The sequence below is a fragment of the Nerophis ophidion genome, linkage group LG26, assembly GCF_033978795.1.
Source record: "Nerophis ophidion isolate RoL-2023_Sa linkage group LG26, RoL_Noph_v1.0, whole genome shotgun sequence".
In the NCBI taxonomy this organism is placed as follows: Eukaryota; Metazoa; Chordata; class Actinopteri; order Syngnathiformes; family Syngnathidae; genus Nerophis; species Nerophis ophidion.
Genome location: NC_084636.1, coordinates 38732452 through 38760105, shown reverse-complemented (window position 1 = coordinate 38760105; position 27654 = coordinate 38732452). Strand labels below are relative to the sequence as shown.

The following is a 27654-nucleotide window of genomic DNA, read 5'->3' as shown; positions in this document are numbered from 1 at the left end:
CAGTCCTTTGAGACATTTGTGATTTGGGGCTATATAAATAAACATTGATTGATTGATTGACTTTCATGTTAGTCTCCAAAAGTGAACAATGACATCAGAAAAAAGTCAGAGGGGTGTGAATATATTCTAGCAACAATGCTACGTCTCTTATTCTCTGGCAGACAAGGCAGATGCAAAGTCGTAACGGCGAGCTGCGTTCACAGGCAGTCCCATTATCATGTGTTTATGAGCCAGGGGCGACCATGTAGTGCCACACCTGCACCAACATGGAGGCACCGTGAGTCACGCAACGCCTCCTTTTCTCTTTTCTAGATTATTTGGGAACAGCGGCGCGTGCAGCGCGTGCGGTCAGTCCATCCCTGCCAGCGAGCTGGTGATGCGGGCGCAGGGCAACGTCTACCATCTCAAGGTAGGCACACATGCAGGACACACTGGCAGAGATAACAGTCTATGCCAGCCTCACATCTGCATCATTCATGACACTAAAGTGAGTCAAACGCTACAAGTCAAACAAATACGTGGAGTACTTATAGATGGGGGAGGGGCCTACTGTACTTGATTCAAACCTAAATGGGGACATTTTCTAAGATCACAAAGGAGGATGAACGACCACAGAGCTGCTGCCGCCTCAGTGGCGCCATTTTTACATACAGCTACAAAGCAAAACGCAATTTAAACTAACAATTTTGTTCATTTTAGAGTCATCAAAAGCTTACTAAAGTAATCACCACTTTTTTGATGAAGGCCATCAAGAGCAGGGGGCCATTTACCTAGCTAATTTTTGTTAGCATTTTAATATAGGCCAGTATCGGTATCAAACGCTACAAGTGGAAACAAATACGTGGAGTACTTATAGATGGGGGAGGGGCCTGCAGTACTTGATTCAAACCTAAATGGGGACATTTTATAAGATCACAAAGGAGGATGAACGACTACAGAGCTGCTGCCGCCTCAGTGGCGCCATTTTTACATACAGCTACAAAGCAAAACGCAATTTAAACTAACAATTTTGTTCATTTTAGAGTCATCAAAAGCGTACTAAAATAATCACCACTTTTTGATGAAGGCTATCAAGAGCAGGGGGCCATTTACCTAGCTCATTTTTGTTAGCATTTTAATATAGGCCAGTATCGGTATCAAATGCTACAAGTGGAAACAAATACGTGGAGTACTTATAGATGGGGGAGGGGCCTGCAGTACTTGATTCAAACCTAAATGGGGACATTTTATAAGATCACAAAGGAGGATGAACGACTACAGAGCTGCTGCCGCCTCAGTGGCGCCATTTTTACATACAGCTACAAAGTAAAACGCAATTTAAACGAACAATTTTGTTCATTTTTAGAGTCACCAAAAGCTTACTAAAATAATCACCACTTTTTTGATGAAGGCAATCAAGAGCAGGGGGCCATTTTTTCCTAGCTCATTTTTGTTAGCATTTTAATATAGGCCAGTATCGGTATCAAACGCTACAAGTGAAAACAAATACGTGGAGTACTTATAGATGGGGGAGGGGCCTGCAGTACTTGATTCAAACCTAAATGGGGACATTTTATAAGCTCACAAAGGAGGATGAATGACCACAGAGCTGCTGCCGCCTCAGTGGGGCCATTTTTACATACAGCTACAAAGTAAAACGCAATTTAAACTAACAATTTTGTTCATTTTAGAGTCATCAAAAGCGTACTAAAATAATCACCACTTTTTTGATGAAGGCCATCAAGAGCAGGGGGCCATTTTTTCCTAGCTCATTTTTGTTAGCATTTTAATATAGGCCAGTATCGGTATCAAACGCTACAAGTGACAACAAATACGTGGAGTACTTATAGATGGGGGAGGGGCCTGCAGTACTTGATTCAAACCTAAATGGGGACATTTTATAAGATCACAAAGGAGGATGAACGACTACAGAGCTGCTGCCGCCTCAGTGGCGCCATTTTTACATACAGCTACAAAGTAAAACGCAATTTAAACGAACAATTTTGTTCATTTTAAAGTAATCAAAAGCTTACTAAAGTAATCACCCCTTTTTTGATGAAGGCTATCAAGAGCACGGGGCCATTTTTTCCTAGCTCATTTTTGTTAGCATTTTAATATAGGCCAGTATCGGTATCAAACGCTACAAGTGAAAACAAATACGTGGAGTACTTATAGATGGGGGAGGGGCCTGCAGTACTTGATTCAAACCTAAATGGGGACATTTTATAAGATCACAAAGGAGGATGAACGACTACAGAGCTGCTGCCGCCTCAGTGGCGCCATTTTTACATACAGCTACAAAGTAAAACGCAATTTAAACGAACAATTTTGTTCATTTTTAGAGTCACCAAAAGCTTACTAAAATAATCACCACTTTTTTGATGAAGGCTATCAAGAGCAGGGGGCCATTTTTTCCTAGCTCATTTTTGTTAGCATTTTAATATAGGCCAGTATCGGTATCAAACGCTACAAGTGGAAACAAATACGTGGGGTACTTATAGATGGGGGATGGGCCTGCAGTACTTGATTCAAACCTAAATGGGGACATTTTATAAGATCACAAAGGAGGATGAATGACCACAGAGCTGCTGCCGCCTCAGTGGCGCCATTTTTACATACAGCTACAAAGTAAGACGCAATTTAAACGAACAATTTTGTTCATTTTTAGAGTCACCAAAAGCTTACTAAAATAATCACCACTTTTTTGATGAAGGCTATCAAGTGCAGGGGGCCATTTTTTCCTAGCTCATTTTTGTTAGCATTTTAATATAGGCCAGTATCGGTATCAAACGCTACAAGTGGAAACAAATACGTGGGGTACTTATAGATGGGGGAGGGGCCTGCAGTACTTGATTCAAACCTAAATGGGGACATTTTATAAGATCACAAAGGAGGATGAACGACTACAGAGCTGCTGCCGCCTCAGTGGCGCCATTTTTACATACAGCTACAAAGTAAAACGCAATTTAAACGAACAATTTTGTTCATTTTTAGAGTCACCAAAAGCTTACTAAAATAATCACCACTTTTTTGATGAAGGCTATCAAGAGCAGGGGGCCATTTTTTCCTAGCTCATTTTTGTTAGCATTTTAATATAGGCCAGTATCGGTATCAAACGCTACAAGTGGAAACAAATACGTGGGGTACTTATAGATGGGGGATGGGCCTGCAGTACTTGATTCAAACCTAAATGGGGACATTTTATAAGATAACAAAGGAGGATGGACTACAGAGCTGCTGCCGCTTCAGTGGCGCCATTTTTACATACAGCTACAAAGCAAAACGCAATTTAAACTAACAATTTTGTTCATTTTAGAGTCATCAAAAGCTTACTAAAATAATCACCACTTTTTTGATGAAGGCCATCAAGAGCAGGGGGCCATTTACCTAGCTAATTTTTGTTAGCATTTTAATATAGGCCATTATCGGTATCAAACGCTACAAGTGGAAACAAATACGTGGAGTACTTATAGATGGGGGAGGGGCCTGCAGTACTTGATTCAAACCTAAATGGGGACATTTTATAAGATCACAAAGGAGGATAAACGACTACAGAGCTGCTGCCGCTTCAGTGGCGCCATTTTTACATACAGCTACAAAGTAAAACGCAATTTAAACGAACAATTTTGTTAATTTTTAGAGTCACCAAAAGCTTACTAAAATAATCACCACTTTTTTGATGAAGGCTATCAAGAGCAGGGGGCCATTTACCTAGCTAATTTTTGTTAGCATTTTAATGTTAGCATGATAGCTTTTTTGGGGGCTAATTTTGCAGGTATACACCTCAGCGTTAAATTTTGGCTTCCTGTTAACATTAATAGGCTAGATTTTTTTAAAGGAAATTGTGTAAATATACAACGGCGTCATATTTTGATGTATGCTAAGATTAACATGCTAGTTTTTTTTAGCTAATATTGCAGGTATACAACAGCGTTAAATTATGCCTACCCTTTGACATTTTAACATTAATAGGCTAGTTTTTTTAATGAGTTGTGTAAGTATACACCATTTGTCATATTTTGATGTATGCTAACATTAGCATGCTAGGTTTTTTTAGCTAATTTTGCAGGTATACACCAGCGTTAAATTTTGCCTACCAGTTAACATTAATGGGTTAGTTTTTTTTAAGTGAATTGTGTAAGTATACACCAGGGTCATATTTTGATGCATGCTAACATTAGCATGCTAGTTTTTCTTAGCTAATTTTGCAGGTATACACCTCAGTGTTAAATTTTGGCTTCCTGTTAACATTAATAGGCTAGATTTTTTTAAAGGAAATTGTGTAAATATACAACGGCGTCATATTTTGATGTATGCTAAGATTAACATGCTAGTTTTTTTTTAGCTAATATTGCAGGTATACAACAGCGTTAAATTATGCCTACCCTTTGACATGTTAACATTAATAGGCTAGTTTTTTTAATGAGTTTAAGTATACACCATTTGTCATATTTTGATGTATGCTAACATTAGCATGCTAGGTTTTTTTTTTTAGCTAATTTTGCAGGTACACACCATCGTTAAATTTTGCCTACCAGTTAACATTAATAGGTTAGTTTTTTTTAAGTGAATTGTGTAAGTATACACCAGGGTCATATTTTGATGCATGCTAACATTAGCATGCTAGTTTTTCTTAGCTAATTTTGCAGGTATACACCTCAGCGTTAAATTTTGGCTTCCTGTTAACATTAATAGGCTAGATTTTTTTAAGGAAATTGTGTAAATATAAAACGGCTTCATATTTTGATGTATGCTAAGATTAACATGATAGGTTTTTTTCGCTAATATTGCAGGTATACAACAACGTTAAATTATGCCTACCTTTTGACATGTTAACATTAATAGGCTAGTTTTTTTAATGAGTTGTTTAAGTATACACCACTTGTCATATTTTGATGTATGCTAACATTAGCATGCTAGGTTTTTTTTTTAGCTAATTTTATAGGTATACACCAGCGTTAAATTTTGCCTACCAGTTAACATTAATAGGTTAGTTTTTTTTAAGTGAATTGTGTAAGTATACACCAGGGTCATATTTTGATGCATGCTAACATTAGCATGCTAGTTTTTCTTAGCTAATTTTGCAGGTATACACCAGCGTTAAATTTTGTCTACCAGATGCCATGTTAACATTAAAAGGCTAGTTTGTTTAATGAATTGTGTAAGTATACACCAGGGTCACATTTTGATGCATGCTAATATTAGCATGCTAGTTTCTTTTAGCTAATTTTGCAGGTATACACCATCATTCAATTTTGCCTACCAGTTACCATGTTAACATTAATAGGATAGTTTTTTTTTAAAGCGAATTATCTTAAGTATACACCAGGGTCGTATTTTGATGTATGCTAACATTAGCATGCTAGGTTTTTTTTTAGCTAATATTGTAGGTATACACCAGCGTTAACATGGTAACTGGTAGGCATAATTTAACATTAATAGGCTAGTTTTTTTTAAAGCAAATTGTGTAAATATACACCAGCGTCATATTTTGGTATTTGATGTATGCTAACTTTAGCGTGCTAGTTTTTGGAGGGTTTTGGCTAATTTTACAGGTATACACCTCAGTGTCATATATTTTGGTATTTGACAAATAGTACCTGATAGCATGTCACTGTTAGTAGGTTAGCTTTTTTAAACAAAATTTACACCAGAGGATAATTTTGGTACTTGTTTTATGCTAACACTACAATGCTAGCATTTTAACACATTTTCAGGCATGCAATATAGAGTAAAAAATGTTGGTACCTGACTCATGCTTCAGTTAGTATTTTAGCATGCTAGCCTATTTAACTAATTTTTCAGGTATACACCGCAGTTTCATATAATTTTTTACTCGACAAAATGGTACCTGTTAGCATGCTACGTTTAGTAGGCTAGTTATTTTTTAGCTTAATTTATAGTTGTACGCCAGAGTCATATTTTGGTACTTGATGTATGCTAACACTACAATGCTAGCATTTTCAACACATTTTTTAGGCATACTTTGTGGAGTAAAATGTTTTTGTACATGATGCATGCTACAGTTAGTGTTTTAGCATGCTAGCCTTTATAGCTAATTTTTCAGGTATACACCGCAGTTTCATATAATTTTTACTTGACAAAATGGTACCTGTTAGCATGCTACTTTTAGTAGGCTAGTTATTTTTTAGCTTAATTTATAGTTGTACGCCAGAGTCATATTTTGGTACTTGATGTATGCTAACACTACAATGCTAGCATTTTCAACACATTTTTTAGGCATACTTTGTGGAGTAAAATGTTTTTGTACACGATGCATGCTACAGTTAGTGTTTTAGCATGCTAGCCTTTATAGCTAATTTTTCAGGTATACACCGCAGTTTCATATAATTTTTTACTCGACAAAATGGTACCTGTTAGCATGCTACGTTTAGTAGGCTAGTTATTTTTTTAGCTTAATTCATAGTTGTACACCAGAGTCATATTTTGGTACTTGATGTATGCTAACACTACAATGCTAGCATTTTCAACACATTTTTTAGGCATACTTTGTGGAGTAAAATGTTTTTGTACATGATGCATGCTACAGTTAGTGTTTTAGCATGCTAGCCTTTATAGCTAATTTTTCAGGTATACACTGCAGTTTCATATAATTTTTTACTCGACAAAATGGTACCTGTTAGCATGCTACTTTTAGTAGGCAAGTTATTTTTTAGCTTACTTTATAGTTGTACACCATAGTCATATTTTGGTACTTGATGTATGCAAACACTACAATGCTAGCATTTTCAACATTTTTTAGGCATACTTTGTGGAGTAAAATGTTTTTGTACACGATGCATGCTACAGTTAGTGTTTTAGCATGCTAGCCTTTATAGCTAATTTTTCAGGTATACACCGCAGTTTCATATAATTTTTTACTCGACAAAATGGTACCTGTTAGCATGCTACGTTTAGTAGGCTAGTTATTTTTTTAGCTTAATTCATAGTTGTACACCAGAGTCATATTTTGGTACTTGATGTATGCTAACACTACAATGCTAGCATTTTCAACACATTTTTTAGGCATACTTTGTGGAGTAAAATGTTTTTGTACATGATGCATGCTACAGTTAGTGTTTTAGCATGCTAGCCTTTATAGCTAATTTTTCAGGTATACACTGCAGTTTCATATAATTTTTTACTCGACAAAATGGTACCTGTTAGCATGCTACTTTTAGTAGGCAAGTTATTTTTTAGCTTACTTTATAGTTGTACACCATAGTCATATTTTGGTACTTGATGTATGCAAACACTACAATGCTAGCATTTTCAACATTTTTTAGGCATACTTTGTGGAGTAAAATGTTTTTGTACATGATGCATGCTACAGTTAGTGTTTTAGCATGCTAGCCTTTATAGCTAATTTTTCAGGTATACACTGCAGTTTCATATAAGTTTTTACTCAACAAAATGGTACCTGTTAGCATGCTACTTTTAGTAGGCAAGTTATTTTTTAGCTTACTTTATAGTTGTACACCAGAGTCATATTTTGGTACTTGATGTATGCTAACACTACAATGCTAGCATTTTCAACACATTTTTTAGGCATACATTGTGGAGTAAAATGTTTTTGTATACGATGCATGCTACAGTTAGTATTTTAGCATGTTAGCCTTTATAGCTAATTTTACAGATATACACAGCAGTTTCATGTTTTTGTTAGCACAGTACTGTTAGCACCTTAGCTATTTTTTAGCCAATTGTGCTCATATTTTTCGTTACTTGACGCTCTTTGGCCAGCGTGCTAACTGTCCCAATTTCAGTGTTGGCTTTGGCTTTTCAGCAATTTGGGGCGGCATAGCTCGGTTGGTAGAGTGGCCGTGCCAGCAACTTGAGGGTTGCAGGTTCGATTCCCGCTTCCGCCATCCTAGTCACTGCCGTTGTGTCCTTGGGCAAGACACTTTACCCACCTGCTCCCAGTGCCACCCACACTGCTTTAAATGTAACTTAGATATTGGGTTTCACTATGTAAAGCGCTTTGAGTCACTAGAGAAAAGCGCTATATAAATATAATTCACTTCACTTCACTGCCGTTGTGTCCTTGGGCAAGACACTTTACCCACCTGCTCCCAGTGCCACCCACACTGGTTTAAATGTAACTTAGATATTGGGTTTCACTATGTAAAGCGCTTTGAGTCACTAGAGAAAAGCGCTATATAAATATAATTTTCACTTCACTGCCGTTGTGTCCTTGGGCAAGACACTTTACACACCTGCTCCCAGTGCCACCCACACTGCTTTAAATGTAACTTAGATATTGGGTTTCACTATGTAAAGCGCTTTGAGTCACTAGAGAAAAGCGCTATATAAATATAATTCACTTCACTACCCAAAATTTCTACCCAAATTGCATTTTTAGTTCAACAAAAATAATCTCTATATTGTGCTAGTTTTGAAGGTGAAAACTACCAAAACTGCAGATTGGAGTGTGTAGGTCAGATCGCAAAAAAATAAAAAAAAAGTTGTTAGTTTGATACCTTTGCAGTAAAACTGGTACTTATAAAACATACATACACAAAATGTGTCAACCTTAGATGGATTATTTGGAGTAAACTCCTCAATGATGTCGGGTTGATGTAAAAAGTCCGGCATGAAGGTGACCCGTTCAGGCGAAACCCTCCTGAGCCGCTAACGGGGTTAATGAGCGCTCGTTAGTCAAGCTAGCACAGAGTTGGCTTCCAGGTGTGTTCCTAATTCTCACTCCCCGTTCCAGTGTTTCACGTGTTCCACGTGCCGGAACCGGCTGGTGCCGGGGGACCGGTTCCACTACATCAACGGCAGCCTGTTCTGCGAGCACGACCGACCCGCGGCGCTCATCAACGGCCATTTGACTTCCCTGCAGACCAACCCGCTACTGCCCGACCAGAAGGTGAGACGCCACAAAATGTCCCCCCTGTTCCGTGTCAACAACCCCCGCCGTGAATGGAGGGATGAAGTCCACCCGGCGGGACATGTCTGCTTGTGATGTTGCCACCAAGTCTCCGTGATGAATCGGGTACCTTTTTGGCAACCACCAAGTCCCCCCTGGTCCTACCAGGCACCGGTTCACGTAAAACCCCAACAGTGCCACGATTGATACCTCGCTTTTCGCATTTTGGCACTTGGCGATCACTCCAGCAGCACTGAGAGTAAACTTAGCCAAACTCCCTTTCGGTAATGTTTTTTTTTTTTTTTTTTTTTTTTTCAACAATGCATTAGCTTAATGCTAATATGCATGGAATTTGCTGTTGGAATGCTACTGATTAGCATTAGTGATTTTACATGGCGATTGCAACACCTCCTAATGTGTCAATTAGGGACGGCGTGGCGCAGTGGGAGAGTGGCCGTGCGCAACCCGAGGGTCCCTGGTTCAAATCCCACCTAGTACCAACCTTGTCACGTCCGTTGTGTCCTGAGCAAGACACTTCACCCTTGCTCCTGATGGGTTCTGGTTGGCGCCTTGCATGGCAGCTCCCTCCATCAGTGTGTGAATGTGTGTGTGAATGTGGAAGTAGTGTCAAAGCGCTTTGAGTACCTTGAAGGTAGAAAAGCGCTATACAAGTACAACCCATTTATTTTTATTTATTTAATTTTGGTTGTAAACTGTAAGGAGGTTCATTAACCCTACTTTCCAGATATAAAGGGCACCCACTACGCTTCAGGAGAATTTTTTTTTTACCTTTTAAGCCGCAGATATTGCTGGTCAAGACTTGTGGAAGTGCCCCGCATGGTGGGATCCACACTCCCAATTAATGGCTGAAACTAGAAGGACTTCCTGTTCTCTGCAGGCGGTGTTAAGGAGCTGGGTTACAACGTCTAAACACTAAGCGCTGAATTGTTTTGTGGCGGTCCAAATATACTCCCCAATATATTTGTAGATGAACATATGGGGCCGGCGGACAACTAATAATAGTAATTAGTAATAATAATATTAATTATGATAATTATTATTATTATTATTATAGATTTTTTTTGTAAAAAGCACTTTCCATTGAGCAAACAACCTCAACGTGCTACAGTGTATTAAAAAAATAGATAATAAAACTACAACTAGCACGCATATATCTAAAAAAGGACTTTTTTTCTCTTCAAAAGAAGGGTTTTTAAGCCTTTTTACAAAAAACAGTCTGTGGTGCCATCAGGTGGTCAGGGAGAGCATTCCACAATTCTATCATATCAATCAATATCAATAATTATTCATATTTTTTATGACTTAAGGAGCAGGGAAGGATTATATAAAATGTATTTTTTATTTGAAATGTATTCTTATTATAATCCCTCAGCGATCAAGGCAGGAAAGAAATGTCAACAGAAGCATGGAAAATAATGTCAACAAAATAGTAAAATCACATCGAACACCTAACAAGATCTTGAAAATAAGGAATATGTAAGAAATGCTTGATAAAGTGTAAGAAAATAGTGCAAAATGTAAACATGGGAGAAACCTGAGAACTATTTTGTGCAGGTTTAGTGCTAGTAAATAACAGCTGTGTAACATTAATTTGCCCTGTTCTTATTTTACTACGGAAAGGATTTTTTGTCATGCAGTAATTACTTAAGTAGTATAATTATATCGGTCGATATTGATAGTTATTGGTATTTTTTGATCTATGGAAAATCAGGAGCAAGGAAAAAGTATTTTATTGTAAATGTAACTTCCTGTGATTATAATCCCTCAACTATCAAGGCAGAAAGGAAATGTCAACACAAGCATGAAAACAATGTCAACAAAATAGTAAAATCATGTTAAACACCTAGCAAGAATCTCTTAAATATAAGAAATGCTTCATAAAGTGTAAGAAAATAGTGCAAAGTGAGAAAATGTAAACATAGAAACCTGAGAAGAACTATTTTCTGCAGGTTTAGTGACAGGAAGTCACCAAACAATAACACCTTTTCAGTGTAACATGATGTCATACCATTTGTTGAATACGAAACAAAACAAATGAGGCAAGTTTGGTGAGATTTGGACATAATTGGGAGTGTTTATGAGTTGTAAAATTGTAGGAAATGAATAAGTGTGAGCACTGGAAGTGGGTGTAGCACGCACGAATGGGCTTAATTATGTTTTAATGTATTTTTACTCTTTTCGTATGTGTTTTTCACTTTTCTTTAAAAGTTTAACCAGGTACGAGGGTTGCAAAATGAGCCTTTGTGTGGCCAGGAGTCTTATGTACTCTGACAAGGATGATGAATGGCAGGGGGCGGCGACCCAAAATGTTAAAAGAGCTATGTTGGACCACAAATACAAAAAAGTAAATAAAAGTCTTATATAAGTGTTATAATGAAGGCAACACATGACGTAAGTGTCTATATTAGCCTACTATCAAAATGACTTTAAAAGTCTTATATAAGTGTTATAATGAAGACAACACATGATGTAAGTGTCTTTATTAGCCTACTATCAAAATGACTTTAAAAGTCTTATATAAGTGTTATAATGAAGGCAACACATGATGTAAGTGTCTATATTAGCCTACTATCAAAATGACTTTAAAAGTCTTATATAAGTGTTATAATGAAGGCAACACATGATGTAAGTGTCTTTATTAGCCTACTATCAAAATGACTTTAAAAGTCTTATATAAGTGTTATAATGAAGGCAACACATGATGTAATGGTCTATTTTAGTTATATTAGCCTACTATCAAAATGACTTTAAAAGTCTTATATAAGTGTTATAATGAAGTCAACACATGATGTAAGTGTCTATATTAGCCTACTATCAAAATGACTTTAAAAGTCTTATATAAGTGTTATAATGAAGGCAACACATGATGTAATGGTCTATTTTAGTTATATTAGCCTACTATCAAAATGACTTTAAAAGTCTTATATAAGTGTTATAATGAAGACAACACATGATGTAAGTGTCTATATTAGCCTACTATCAAAATGACTTTAAAAGTCTTATATAAGTGTTATAATGAAGACAACACATGACGTAAGTGTCTTTATTAGCCTACTATCAAAATGACTTTAAAAGTCTTATATAAGTGTTATAATGAAGGCAACACATGTTGTAAGTGTCTATATTAGCCTACTATCAAAATGACTTTAAAAGCCTTATATAAGTGTTATAATGAAGGCAACACATGACGTAAGTGTCTATATTAGCCTACTATCAAAATGACTTTAAAAGTCTTATATAAGTGTTATAATGAAGGCAACACATGATGTAAGTGTCCTTATTAGCCTTCTATCAAAATGACTTTAAAAGTCTTATATAAGTGTTATAATGAAGGCAACACATGATGTAAGTGTCTATAGTGGCCTACTATCAAAATGACCTTAAGTCTTATATAAGTGTTATAATGAAGACAACACATGATGTAAGTGTCTTTATTAGCCTTCTATCAAAATGACTTTAAAAGTCTTATATAAGTGTTATAATGAAGGCAACACATGATGTAAGTGTCTATATTAGCCTACTATCAAAATGACTTTAAAAGTCTTATATAAGTGTTATAATGAAGACAACACATGATGTAAGTGTCTATATTAGCCTACTATCAAAATGACCTTAAGTCTTATATAAGTGTTATAATGAAGGCAACACATGACGTAAGTGTCTATATTAGCCTACTATCAAAATGACTTTAAGAGTCTTATATAAGTGTTATGATGAAGACAACACATGATGTAAGTGTCTATATTAGCCTACTATCAAAATGACTTTAAAAGTCTTACATAAGTGTTATAATGAAGGCAACACATGACTTAAGTGTCTTTATTAGCCTACTATCAAAATGACTTTAAAAGTCTTATATAAGTGTTATAATGAAGACAACACATGACGTAAGTGTCTTTATTAGCCTACTATCAAAATGACTTTAAAAGTCTTATATAAGTGTTATAACGAAGGCAACACATGTTGTAAGTGTCTATATTAGCCTACTATCAAAATGACTTTAAAAGTCTTATATAAGTGTTATAATGAAGGCAACACATGATGTAAGTGTCTTTATTAGCCTACTATCAAAATGACCTTAAGTCTTATATAAGTGTTATAATGAAGGCAACACATGATGTAAGTGTCTATAGTGGCCTACTATCAAAATGACCTTAAGTCTTATATAAGTGTTATAATGAAGACAACACATGATGTAAGTGTCTTTATTAGCCTTCTATCAAAATGACTTTAAAAGTCTTATATAAGTGTTATAATGAGGGCAACACATGATGTAAGTGTCTTTATTAGCCTACTATCAAAATGACCTTAAGTCTTATATAAGTGTTATAATGAAGGCAACACATGATGTAAGTGTCTATATTAGCCTACTATCAAAATGACTTTAAGAGTCTTATATAAGTGTTATGATGAAGACAACACATGATGTAAGTGTCTATATTAGCCTACTATCAAAATGACCTTAAGTCTTATATAAGTGTTATAATGAAGACAACACATGATGTAAGTGTCTTCATTAGCCTTCTATCAAAATGACTTTAAAAGTCTTATATAAGTGTTATAATGAAGGCAACACATGATGTAAGTGTCTATATTAGCCTACTATCAAAATGACCTTAAGTCTTATATAAGTGTTATAATGAAGGCAACACATGATGTAAGTGTCTATATTAGCCTACTATCAAAATGACCTTAAGTCTTATATAAGTGTTATAATGAAGACAACACATGATGTAAGTGTCTTTATTAGCCTTCTATCAAAATGACTTTAAAAGTCTTATATAAGTGTTATAATGAAGGCAACACATGATGTAAGTGTCTTCATTAGCCTTCTATCAAAATGACTTTAAAAGTCTTATATAAGTGTTATAATGAAGACAACACATGATGTAAGTGTCTTTATTAGCCTTCTATCAAAATGACTTTAAAAGTCTTATATAAGTGTTATAATGAAGGCAACACATGATGTAAGTGTCTATATTAGCCTACTATCAAAATGACCTTAAGTCTTATATAAGTGTTATAATGAAGACAACACATGATGTAAGTGTCTTTATTAGCCTTCTATCAAAATGACTTTAAAAGTCTTATATAAGTGTTATAATGAAGGCAACACATGATGTAAGTGTCTTCATTAGCCTTCTATCAAAATGACTTTAAAAGTCTTATATAAGTGTTATAATGAAGACAACACATGATGTAAGTGTCTTTATTAGCCTTCTATCAAAATGACTTTAAAAGTCTTATATAAGTGTTATAATGAAGGCAACACATGATGTAAGTGTCTATATTAGCCTACTATCAAAATGACCTTAAGTCTTATATAAGTTTTATAATGAAGACAACACATAATGCAAGTGTTTATACTACTTATATTAGCCTACTATCAAAATGACTTTAAAAGTCTTATATAAGTGTTATAAAGAAGACAACACATGATGTAAGTGTCTATATTAGCCTACTATCAAAATGACTTTAAAAGTCTTACAGAAGTGTTATAATGAAGGCAACACATGATGTAAGTGTCTATATTAGTTATATTAGCCTACTATCAAAATGACTTTAAAAGTCTTATATAAGTGTTATAATGAAGGCAACACACGATGTAAGTGTCTATATTAGCCTACTATCAAAATGACTTTAAAAGCCTTATATAAGTGTTATAATGAAGGCAACACATGACGTAAGTGTCTATATTAGCCTACTATCAAAATGACTTTAAAAGTCTTATATAAGTGTTATAATGAAGCAACACATGATGTAAGTGTCTTTATTAGCCTACTATCAAAATGACCTTAAGTCTTATATAAGTGTTATAATGAAGGCAACACATGATGTAAGTGTCTATAGTGGCCTACTATCAAAATGACCTTAAGTCTTATATAAGTGTTATAATGAAGACAACACATGATGTAAGTGTCTTTATTAGCCTTCTATCAAAATGACTTTAAAAGTCTTATATAAGTGTTATAATGAAGGCAACACATGATGTAAGTGTCTATAGTGGCCTACTATCAAAATGACCTTAAGTCTTATATAAGTGTTATAATGAAGACAACACATGATGTAAGTGTCTTTATTAGCCTTCTATCAAAATGACTTTAAAAGTCTTATATAAGTGTTATAATGAGGGCAACACATGATGTAAGTGTCTTTATTAGCCTACTATCAAAATGACCTTAAGTCTTATATAAGTGTTATAATGAAGGCAACACATGATGTAAGTGTCTATATTAGCCTACTATCAAAATGACTTTAAGAGTCTTATATAAGTGTTATGATGAAGACAACACATGATGTAAGTGTCTATATTAGCCTACTATCAAAATGACCTTAAGTCTTATATAAGTGTTATAATGAAGACAACACATGATGTAAGTGTCTTCATTAGCCTTCTATCAAAATGACTTTAAAAGTCTTATATAAGTGTTATAATGAAGGCAACACATGATGTAAGTGTCTATATTAGCCTACTATCAAAATGACCTTAAGTCTTATATAAGTGTTATAATGAAGGCAACACATGATGTAAGTGTCTATATTAGCCTACTATCAAAATGACCTTAAGTCTTATATAAGTGTTATAATGAAGACAACACATGATGTAAGTGTCTTTATTAGCCTTCTATCAAAATGACTTTAAAAGTCTTATATAAGTGTTATAATGAAGGCAACACATGATGTAAGTGTCTATATTAGCCTACTATCAAAATGACCTTAAGTCTTATATAAGTTTTATAATGAAGACAACACATAATGCAAGTGTTTATACTACTTATATTAGCCTACTATCAAAATGACTTTAAAAGTCTTATATAAGTGTTATAAAGAAGACAACACATGATGTAAGTGTCTATATTAGCCTACTATCAAAATGACTTTAAAAGTCTTACAGAAGTGTTATAATGAAGGCAACACATGATGTAAGTGTCTATATTAGTTATATTAGCCTACTATCAAAATGACTTTAAAAGTCTTATATAAGTGTTATAATGAAGGCAACACACGATGTAAGTGTCTATATTAGCCTACTATCAAAATGACTTTAAAAGCCTTATATAAGTGTTATAATGAAGGCAACACATGACGTAAGTGTCTATATTAGCCTACTATCAAAATGACTTTAAAAGTCTTATATAAGTGTTATAATGAAGCAACACATGATGTAAGTGTCTTTATTAGCCTACTATCAAAATGACCTTAAGTCTTATATAAGTGTTATAATGAAGGCAACACATGATGTAAGTGTCTATAGTGGCCTACTATCAAAATGACCTTAAGTCTTATATAAGTGTTATAATGAAGACAACACATGATGTAAGTGTCTTTATTAGCCTTCTATCAAAATGACTTTAAAAGTCTTATATAAGTGTTATAATGAAGGCAACACATGATGTAAGTGTCTTTATTAGCCTACTATCAAAATGACCTTAAGTCTTATATAAGTGTTATAATGAAGACAACACATAATGCAAGTGTTTATACTACTTATATTAGCCTACTATCAAAATGACTTTAAAAGTCTTATATAAGTGTTATAAAGAAGACAACACATGATGTAAGTGTCTATATTAGCCTACTATCAAAATGACTTTAAAAGTCTTATATAAGTGTTATAATGAAGACAACACATGACGTAAGTGTCTATTTTAGCCTACTATCAAAATGACTTTAAAAGTCTTATATAAGTGTTATAAAGAAGACAACACATGATGTAAGTGTCTATATTAGCCTACTATCAAAATGACTTTAAAAGTCTTATATAAGTGTTATAATGAAGACAACACATGATGTAAGTGTCTATATTAGCCTACTATCAAAATCACTTTAAAAGTCTTATATAAGTGTTATAATGAAGGCAACACATGATGTAAGTGTCTATATTAGCCTACTATCAAAATGACCTTAAGTCTTATATAAGTTTTATAATGAAGACAACACATAATGCAAGTGTTTATACTACTTATATTAGCCTACTATCAAAATGACTTTAAAAGTCTTATATAAGTGTTATAAAGAAGACAACACATGATGTAAGTGTCTATATTAGCCTACTATCAAAATGACTTTAAAAGTCTTATATAAGTGTTATAATGAAGGCAACACATGATGTAAGTGTCTATAGTGGCCTACTATCAAAATGACCTTAAGTCTTATATAAGTGTTATAATGAAGACAACACATGATGTAAGTGTCTTTATTAGCCTTCTATCAAAATGACTTTAAAAGTCTTATATAAGTGTTATAATGAAGGCAACACATGATGTAAGTGTCTTTATTAGCCTACTATCAAAATGACCTTAAGTCTTATATAAGTTTTATAATGAAGACAACACATAATGCAAGTGTTTATACTACTTATATTAGCCTACTATCAAAATGACTTTAAAAGTCTTATATAAGTGTTATAAAGAAGACAACACATGATGTAAGTGTCTATATTAGCCTACTATCAAAATGACTTTAAAAGTCTTATATAAGTGTTATAATGAAGACAACACATGACGTAAGTGTCTATTTTAGCCTACTATCAAAATGACTTTAAAAGTCTTATATAAGTGTTATAAAGAAGACAACACATGATGTAAGTGTCTATATTAGCCTACTATCAAAATGACTTTAAAAGTCTTATATAAGTGTTATAATGAAGACAACACATGATGTAAGTGTCTATATTAGCCTACTATCAAAATCACTTTAAAAGTCTTATATAAGTGTTATAATGAAGGCAACACATGATGTAAGTGTCTATATTAGCCTACTATCAAAATGACCTTAAGTCTTATATAAGTTTTATAATGAAGACAACACATAATGCAAGTGTTTATACTACTTATATTAGCCTACTATCAAAATGACTTTAAAAGTCTTATATAAGTGTTATAAAGAAGACAACACATGATGTAAGTGTCTATATTAGCCTACTATCAAAATGACTTTAAAAGTCTTATATAAGTGTTATAATGAAGGCAACACATGACGTAAGTGTCTATTTTAGCCTACTATCAAAATGACTTTAAAAGTCTTATATAAGTGTTATAATGAAGACAACACATGATGTAAGTGTCTATATTAGCCTACTATCAAAATGACTTTAAACGTCTTATATAAGTGTTATAATGAAGGCAACAGATGATGTAAGTGTCTATATCAGCCTACTATCAAAATGACTTTAAAAGTCTTGTATAAGTGTTATAATGAAGGCAACACATGATGTAAGTGTCTATATTAGCCTACTATCAAAATTACTTTAAAAGTCTTATATAAGTGTTATAATGAAGACAACACATGATGCAAGTGTTTATATTACTTATATTAGCCTACTATCAAAATGACTTTAAAAGTCTTATATAAGTTTTATAATGAAGGCAACACATGACGTAAGTGTCTATATAGCCTACTATCAAAATGACTTTAAAAGTCTTATATAAGTGTTATAAAGAAGACAACACATGATGTAACTGTCTATATTAGCCTACTATCAAAATGACTTTAAAAGTCTTATATAAGTGTTATAATGAAGGCAACACATGATGTAAGTGTCTATATTAGCCTACTATCAAAATGACTTTAAAAGTCTTATATAAGTGTTATAATGAAGGCAACACATGACGTAAGTGTCTATATTAGCCTACTATCAAAATGACTTTAAAAGTCTTGTATAAGTGTTATAATGAAGGCAACACATGATGTAAGTGTCTATATTAGCCTACTATCAAAATTACTTTAAAAGTCTTATATAAGTGTTATAATGAAGACAACACATGATGCAAGTGTTTATATTACTTATATTAGCCTACTATCAAAATGACTTTAAAAGTCTTATATAAGTTTTATAATGAAGGCAACACATGACGTAAGTGTCTATATAGCCTACTATCAAAATGACTTTAAAAGTCTTATATAAGTGTTATAAAGAAGACAACACATGATGTAAGTGTCTATATTAGCCTACTATCAAAATGACTTTAAAAGTCTTATATAAGTGTTATAATGAAGGCAACACATGATGTAAGTGTCTATATTAGCCTACTATCAAAATGACTTTAAAAGTCTTATATAAGTGTTATAATGAAGGCAACACATGACGTAAGTGTCTATATTAGCCTACTATCAAAATGACTTTAAAAGTCTTGTATAAGTTTTATAATGAAGGCAACACATGATGTAAGTGTCTATATTACTTATATTAGCCTACTATCAAAATGACTTTAAAAGTCTTGTATAAGTGTTATAATGAAGGCAACACATGATGTAAGTGTCTATATTAGCCTACTATCAAAATGACATTGAGTTTAAAATCTTTGTTGACAGAAATTTTGAAATGTAATATTTATTCTACACATTTTTACAACATTGTAAAACATTAATAAAACTTCTCCAAAGGTTGATAACTCCTGTAAATGACTGTCTTAGAATGGCCAGAGGTGTAGATGTGTGTCCAAGTTAAAGGAAAGGTCAGCCTGTCTTCCTCTAATGGATTTACTACAATCTTTGCAAGCTTTGTAACGTTTGCTGTGGTCTGGAACAACATGGCGCACAAACAACAATCAGAAATGCGGCCAATTTTACATACAGATAATGTGTCATGAAACATGGAAAGATAAAGTAAATACACATTAATAAAAGAAGTTAAAAGAGTTCAAATATAGCTAAAAAGGAGGCGTAACGATGTAATATGTGCATACAGCTAGCCTAAATAGCATGTTAGCATTGATTAGCTTGCAGTCATGCACTGGCCAAATATGCCTGATTAGCACACCAACAAGTCAATAACATCAACAAAGCGCACCGTTGTGCATTCACTCAGCATAAAATGTTTGGTGGACAAAAAGAGAGCAAGCATCGGAAAAGTGTGTGCGTGTAAACAAACTGTTGAGTCACAGTCCACACAATGGTGAGTTCATGGCCCGCTGAAATGAGTAGGACAAAACGGCACTAGCCAGTCAGTGAAGCATAAACATTGGGCTTTCTAACATTTAGGACTGTTTGTGTCGTGTTTGTCCTCCTCCAGCTGGGGTGTCCAAACTTTTTCCACTGAGGGCCACACATGGAAAAATTAAAGCATGCGGGGGCCATTTTGATATTTTTAATTTTTAAACCATAACAAAATATATGGATTTTTAAAATGTATTTTACCTTTAGGGGTCCCAGGGACCATAAAGGGTCTCAGTTAATAACATTTTTAAAATAAGTCAAATTTGTATTATTATTTTTTATTTAAGGCTTACAGTAAATCTCAATATCCACTTAAAAAAAAGAAAGAAAAAAAAGGTTTTATGGCATTTCTGTCAAAAACAACTTTGTTTTTCATAGTAAAACTGAAATATGCAGTATTTATTGATTAGAGGCCTAAAAGATCAATAATGCAGGACACCGTTGATTTGAATTATTTTATATTTTTGAGTAATCACAGTGAAAAGATAAATAAAATACCACTAACTATTTGGAATTGAAAAGGTGCCCCACTCAGAAAGTGAAACATTTTTATTACGGTTGTTTTTTTTTAACTTTAAACACTTAAGTTACAAGATCAACTTCAGATATATCCGTCAATTTTACGTTTAAACTATTATTTTGCTCTTTTTTGTCAAAGAAAACTTTTTATATGGCAACTGCACAATATATGCAATATTTACCACATAAAACATTTTAAAGTGAAATATTTAAACTAATTGGAGCTTTGAAAATAATTCTTTATAACATGGATTTTTTTGTCTATTTTTTTTTTTGTCGAGCAATGGCTAAAAAATTAATAATTGATTGATTGAAACTTTTCAATTGTTTTAATAGCAAACATCCAGTTTATTATTGATCCCCAGAGCCCTAAAGAAGTCTGCGGGCTATAGGGTGGGGCGGTTTAGCTCGGTTGGTAGAGTGGCCGTGCCAGCAACTTGAGGGTTGCAGGTTCGATTCCCGCTTCCGCCATCCTAGTCACTGCCGTTGTGTCCTTGGGCAAGACACTTTACCCACCTGCTCCCAGTGCCACCCACACTGGTTTGAATGTAACTTAGATATTGGGTTTCACTATGTAAAGCGCTTTGAGTCACTAGAGAAAAAGCGCTATATAAAATATAATTCACTTCACTTTATTAGTAGATTGCACAGTACAGTACATATTCCGTACAATTGACCACTAAATGGTAACACCCCAATAAGTTTTTCAACTTGTTTAAGTCGGGGTCCACGTTAATCAATTCCTGGCAAAGATGGTTTTTACATAGTAAAATAAAGACAAAAGGAAAAAAAAAACAGCCTGCATGGCAGCTTTGTGTCAACATTGCGACTTTTTCTCGTTCGATTTCACCTCATTTCAATTTTTTTTATGTTATTTTTTTATTTTTGCAATAGCATTTCCGGAATGTGTAAGCAATTAGTGGCGGGCCGCAAATGGCCCCCGTGCCGCACTTTGGACACCCCTGTCCTACAGAAACCATATTACAACAAAAAAACATATATTTTTTTTCCATTTTCATCCATCCATCCATCCATTTTCTACCGCTTATTCCCTGTCGGGGTCGCGGGGGGCGCTGGCGCCTATCTCAGCTACAATCGGGCGGAAGGCAGGGTACACCCTGGACAAGTCGCCACCTCATCGCAGGGCCAACACAGATAGACAGACAACATTCACACACTAGGGACCATTTAGTGTTGCCAATCAACCTATCCCCAGGTGCATGTCTTTGGAGGTGGGAGGGGCCTATCCCCAGGTGCATGTCTTTGGAGGTGGGAGGGGCCTATCACCAGGTGCATGTCTTTGGAGGTGGGAGGGGCCTATCCCCAGGTGCATGTCTTTGGAGGTGGGAGGGGCCTATCCCCAGGTGCATGTCTTTGGAAGTGGGAGGAAGCCGGAGTACCCGGAGGGAACCCACGCATTCACGGGGAGAACATGCAAACTCCACACAGAAAGATCCCGAGCCTGGATTTGAACCCAGGACTGCAGGACCTTCGTATTGTGAGGCAGACGCACTAACCCCTCTGCCACCCATACATTTTTGAAAAAGCTCCATAGAGCCACCAAGGTGGGTTGCTGCCCCCCCACCTATGGGCAGCAATGTGTCATTGCACCGTCCCTGGCTAATAACAAAACATTATGGCCGCAAGGTTCGAAGCGTTGGTAAAAGAAGTAGCGGCTTATATTGGGCGAAATAGGGTGATCCAAATTGTGATTATTATTTCAGCAATGATGGTATTTGCGGGCGGCGTCTGTTAGCACGCTGCTACGTGTTAATTAGCGGCGAGGCCTCCCCCCAGGGGTCGCAGCGTGAGAAGAAAGGCGGCGGCGTCGCGTCTGCAGCAAATATCGGCGAGGCGGCTGTTTATTTAACGCGTGTGTGTGCTGTAATTAAAAATACACAGGTTGCACTTTAGCATGAATAATGCAGCAGGTCCCACTAGAAGTGATGTACACACATCAATAAAAAATGAGTGCGGCTGCTCGCCACCACTCAGACTTTTCAAATCAAGCCCGCTTTCAATTTGCAGGCCCTAGGAGCTGACTTGTTAAGGGCACAGGGTCTAGAGGCCAGTCCAGGTGAGGTCAGCACACCTCCACCTGTGTTAGGCTCCTGTAGCGGCGTGGAGGTGGGATCAGGCCACGCCCCCCCATCCCCACTCTGGGTTACATGCCACAGACGACTATTAGCGGGCACTTCCGTCTGGCCCCCGACAGCAGAGGAAGAAAAGCTGCGTTGGCGCGGAGGTTGAACGTGACGGGATGCACACCTGGTTGCATATCTGCCACGCCCAGCAGCCATGTTGGCGCTGGAAAATGTAGGAGGGGGCCCTTTTAAAATAGTCTCTCTACTACACTGCTGCCATAAGGACAATGTTTACTAACATTATTTATCTTATTGTTCCATACATCCATCCATTTACTACCGCTTGTCCCTTTCCGGGTGGTGGGGAGTGCTGGAGCCTATCCCAGCTCCATTCGAAGGTGGACAAGTCGCCACCTCATCACAGGGCCAACACACGTAGACAAAATCCAGTCAGTGTGTGTGTGTGTATACCAGTCAGTGTGTATTGTGTGTGTATACCAGTCAGTGTGTATTGTGTGTGTGTGTATACCAGTCAGTGTGTATTGTGTGTGTGTGTATACCAGTCAGTGTGTATTGTGTGTGTGTGTATACCAGTCAGTGTGTATTGTGTGTGTGTGTATACCAGTCAGTGTGTGTTATGTGTGTATACCAGTCAGTATGTATTGTGTGTGTGTATACCAGTCAGTGTGTATTATGTGTGTATACCGGTCAGTGTGTATTGTGTGTGTATACCAGTCAGTGTGTGTTATGTGTGTATACCAGTCAGTATGTATTGTGTGTGTGTATACCAGTCAGTGTGTATTATGTGTGTATACCAGTCAGTGTGTATTCTGTGTGTATACCATTCAGTGTGTATTGTGTGTGTGTGTATACCGGTCAGTGTGTATTGTGTGTGTATACCAGTCAGTGTGTATTATGTGTGTATACCATTCAGTGTGTATTGTGTGTGTGTATACCAGTCAGTGTGTATTATGTGTGTGTACCAGTCAGTGTGTATTGTGTTTGTATATACCAGTCAGTGTGTATTGTGTGTGTATACCAGTCAGTGTGTATTGTGTGTGTATACCGGTCAGCGTGTATTGTGTGTGTATACCGGTCAGTGTGTATTATGTGTGTATACCGGTCAGTGTGTATTGTGTTTCTATATACCAGTCAGTGTGTATACCAGACAGTGTGTATTATGTGTGTATACCAGTCAGTATGTATTGTGTGTGTATACCAGTCAGTGTGTATTATGTGTGTATACCAGTCAGTGTGTATTATGTGTGTGTGTATACCAGTCAGTGTGTATTGTGTGTGTATACCAGTCAGTGTGTATACCAGTCAGTGTGTATTATGTGTGTATACCAGTCAGTGTGTATTATGTGTGTATACCAGTCAGTGTGTATTGTGTGTGTATACCAGTCAGTGTGTATTATGTGTGTATACCATTCAGTGTGTATTGTGTGTGTGTATACCAGTCAGTGTGTATTGTGTGTGTATACCAGTCAGAGTGTATTATGTGTGTATACCATTCAGTGTGTATTGTGTGTGTGTGTGTATACCAGTCAGTGTGTATTGTGTGTGTATACCTGTCAGTGTGTATTGTGTGTGTGTATACCAGTCAGTGTGTATTTGTGTGTGTGTATACCAGTCAGTGTGTATACCAGTCAGTGTGTATTATGTGTGTATACCAGTCAGTGTGTGTGTTGTATGTGTATACCAGTCAGTGTGTATTGTGTGTGTGTGTGTGTATACCAGTCAGTGTGTATTATGTGTGTATACCAGTCAGCGTGTATTGTGTGTGTGTATACCAGTCAGCGTGTATTATGTGTGTATACCAGCCAGTGTGAATTGTGTGTGTATACCTGTCAGTGTGTATTGTGTGTGTGTATACCAGTCAGTGTGTATTGTGTGTGTGTGTATACCAGTCGGTGTGTATACCAGTCAGTGTGTATTATGTGTGTATACCAGTCAGTGTGTGTGTTGTATGTGTATACCAGTCAGTGTGTGTGTGTGTGTTGTATGTGTATACCGGTCAGTGTGTGTGTGTGTTGTATGTGTTTACCGGTCAGTGTGTGTGTGTTGTATGTGTATATCGGTCAGTGTGTGTGTGTTGTATGTGTATATCGGTCAGTGTGTATTGTGTGTGTGTATACCAGTCAGTGTGTGTATACCAGTCAGTATGTATGATGTATGTATACTAGTCAGTGTGTACTGTGTGTGTGTATACCAGTCAGTATGTGTGTTGTATGTGTATACCGGTCAGTGTGTATTGTGTGTATACCAGTCAATGTGGGCTGTGTGTGTATACCAGTCAGTGTGTGTTGTGTGTATATACCAGTCAGTGTGTTTTTTGTGTGTATACCAGTCAGTGTGTATTGTGTGTGTATACCAGTCAGTGTGTATTTTGTGTGTATACCAGTCAGTATTTATAGTTAGAACATAGGACAAACAAATGAGACAAGTTTAGGGAGATGTTGACATGATTGGGACTGTTATAAAATATGTTAATTACATGTTAATAACATAAGAAACATACATGGTTAATAAGTTAAGCTTTAATATTCAAACCAACAAGTTTGGCAAAAATGACTTATGTTTTGTTGGATCAGCCGTTTTACTGCCGTGTTACGGACAGAAAAAAAGAAATGTCAAACATTTACAGAATATTTTCTGCTGGTATATTTGTGCAACTTACTGTCTGATGTATGTACATCCATGATGTCGTACACAACAACACAACAGATGACGTGATGATAGATAAATGATGTCGTTCACAACCACACAACAGATGACATGTGATGATAGATAAATGATGTCGTTCACAACCACACAACAGATGACATGTGATGATAGATAAATGATGTCGTTCACAACCACACACCAGATGACGTGTGATAGATAAATGATGTCGTTCACAACCACACAACAGATGACATGTGATGTTAGATAAGTGATGTCGTTCACAACCACACAACAGATGACGTGATGATAGATAAATGATGTTGTTCACAACAGATGACATGTGATGTAAGATAAGTGATGTCGTTCACAACCACACAACAGATGACGTGATGATAGATAAATGATGTCGTTCACAACAGATGACATGTGATGTTAGATAAATGATGTCGTTCACAACAGATGACATGTGATGTTAGATAAATGATGTCGTTCACAACAGATGTCATGTGATGTTAGATAAATGATGTCGTTCACAACCACACAACAGATGACGTGATGATAGATAAGTGATGTCGTTCACAACAGATGACATGTGATGTTAGATAAGTGATGTCGTTCACAACCACACAACAGATGACATGTGATGATAGATAAATGATGTCGTTCACAACCACACACCAGATGACGTGATGATAGATAAATGATGTCGTTCACAACAGATGACATGTGATGTTAGATAAGTGATGTCGTTCACAACAGATGACATGTGATGATAGATAAATGATGTCGTTCACAACAGATGACATGTGATGATAGATAAATGATGTCGTTCACAACCACACAACAGATGACATGTGATGATGGATAAATGATGTCGTTCACAACCACACAACAGATGACATGTGATGATAGATAAATGATGTCGTTCACAACCACACACCAGATGACGTGATGATAGATAAATGATGTCGTTCACAACAGATGACATGTGATGTTAGATAAATGATGTCGTTCACAACCACACAACAGATGACATGTGATGATGGATAAATGATGTCGTTCACAACCACACAACAGATGACATGTGATGATAGATAAATGATGTCGTTCACAACCACACACCAGATGACGTGATGATAGATAAATGATGTCGTTCACAACAGATGACATGTGATGTTAGATAAGTGATGTCGTTCACAACAGATGACATGTGATGTTAGATAAGTGATGTCGTTCACAACCACACAACAGATGACATGTGATGATAGATAAATGATGTCGTTCACAACCACACACCAGATGACGTGATGATAGATAAATGATGTCGTTCACAACAGATGACATGTGATGTTAGATAAGTGATGTCGTTCACAACAGATGACATGTGATGTTAGATAAGTGATGTCGTTCACAACTACACAGCAGATGACAGAAAGCTCTCTTCCTGTTGCAGGTGTGTTAGGAGGAGGCGGGACAGGAAGCAGGAAGTGATGGCCACACAGACTGATGGAGCCTCCACACGGAGACTTGCACTTAAGTCCGTACCAGACCTGACTTAAGTCTGCTGAAAGAGACTCTTGAGGACGAGAGCCCACTAAGCAGGTCCACAACAATCTGACTTTTCTTTTGTTGTTGTTTGTTTTGCCCAGAGACATTTCAGGAGGCGGACTGCTTTCTTCCTCTTTTCTATCGTCACGACAACAAGGTGATGCTACTTCTTTTATTGTGGCGGGATTCTAAATCCTTTTTTTTCTGTTTTTTTTATTCATTTCTCCTTCGCCGGTGTCAACAAGATGGCTCTTTGTGCACAACTGGGTGTATTTGTAAGATGAACAGGTGTGTACAGTATGCATGTTAATGTCCTTGGTGTCCCCGCCCCCTTGGCCACGCCCCCACGTCGTGTAGCGTCGCCCCACACTTTATTGCTGAATGAAAGAGAAATTTATTTGTGATATTTTCCAAGACATTTGCTTCTGTACGGTGTATTTAATTAATAAAAATATGGAAGATTTAACTTATTTTTGAACGTCGTCTGTTTCAGTGTCAAACTAAGCCTTTAATCAGGGGTGTCCAAAGTGTGGCCCCCTGGCACTTTTGTGACCCACAACTCAATTTTTAAGGGCCCCGTTGCACTTTTTTAAAATACTATATTAAAAAAAAGAAAAGTGAAATAGAATAAGTACATTTTATTCATGAAGCCCTTTTCCCAGATAAAGTCACAGTGCTGTACAAAACATGAACATTAAAACAATTCATAAAAAGGATAACAAGTGTTTAAAAAAAATAGTTAAAAGATGCAATAAGTCAAAGCTTTACTAAAAATAAAAGTGTTTCTTAAAAAAAAACAAAGTGGTGGAATGTCATAAGAAAGTGTTTTTTCTTTGAATTTGTCATTGATCAAAACATAATAATGAATCAAAATCAATGTTAATGAATAATTGACATTTATAAGGCTGTAATTACTTCACATCAATTATTCAACTTTGAAATATTTTTGGGGTGGAAAAATATTGCATATTTTGTTTGCCTTGTAATAAAGTTTTGCCAAACAAAAAAAAACATTTAAGTGTTGAA

General features: G+C 35.8%; 1 protein-coding gene across 2 annotated transcripts in view; it reads left to right on the top strand.

The window, feature by feature from the left end:
- LOC133543658 (LIM domain transcription factor LMO4) overlaps positions 1 to 27098 on the top strand; it is a 117111-nt gene extending 90013 nt beyond the window's left edge. For both annotated transcript variants that reach the window (XM_061888340.1, XM_061888341.1), the window contains 3 exons: positions 313 to 409; positions 8696 to 8851; positions 26534 to 27098. In XM_061888340.1, coding sequence (XP_061744324.1) covers positions 313 to 409; positions 8696 to 8851; positions 26534 to 26542 — 262 coding nt within the window. In that variant the 3' untranslated portion in view covers positions 26543 to 27098. The remainder of the gene's footprint in view (positions 1 to 312; positions 410 to 8695; positions 8852 to 26533) is intronic.
- Positions 27099 to 27654: the final 556 nt, after the last annotated feature.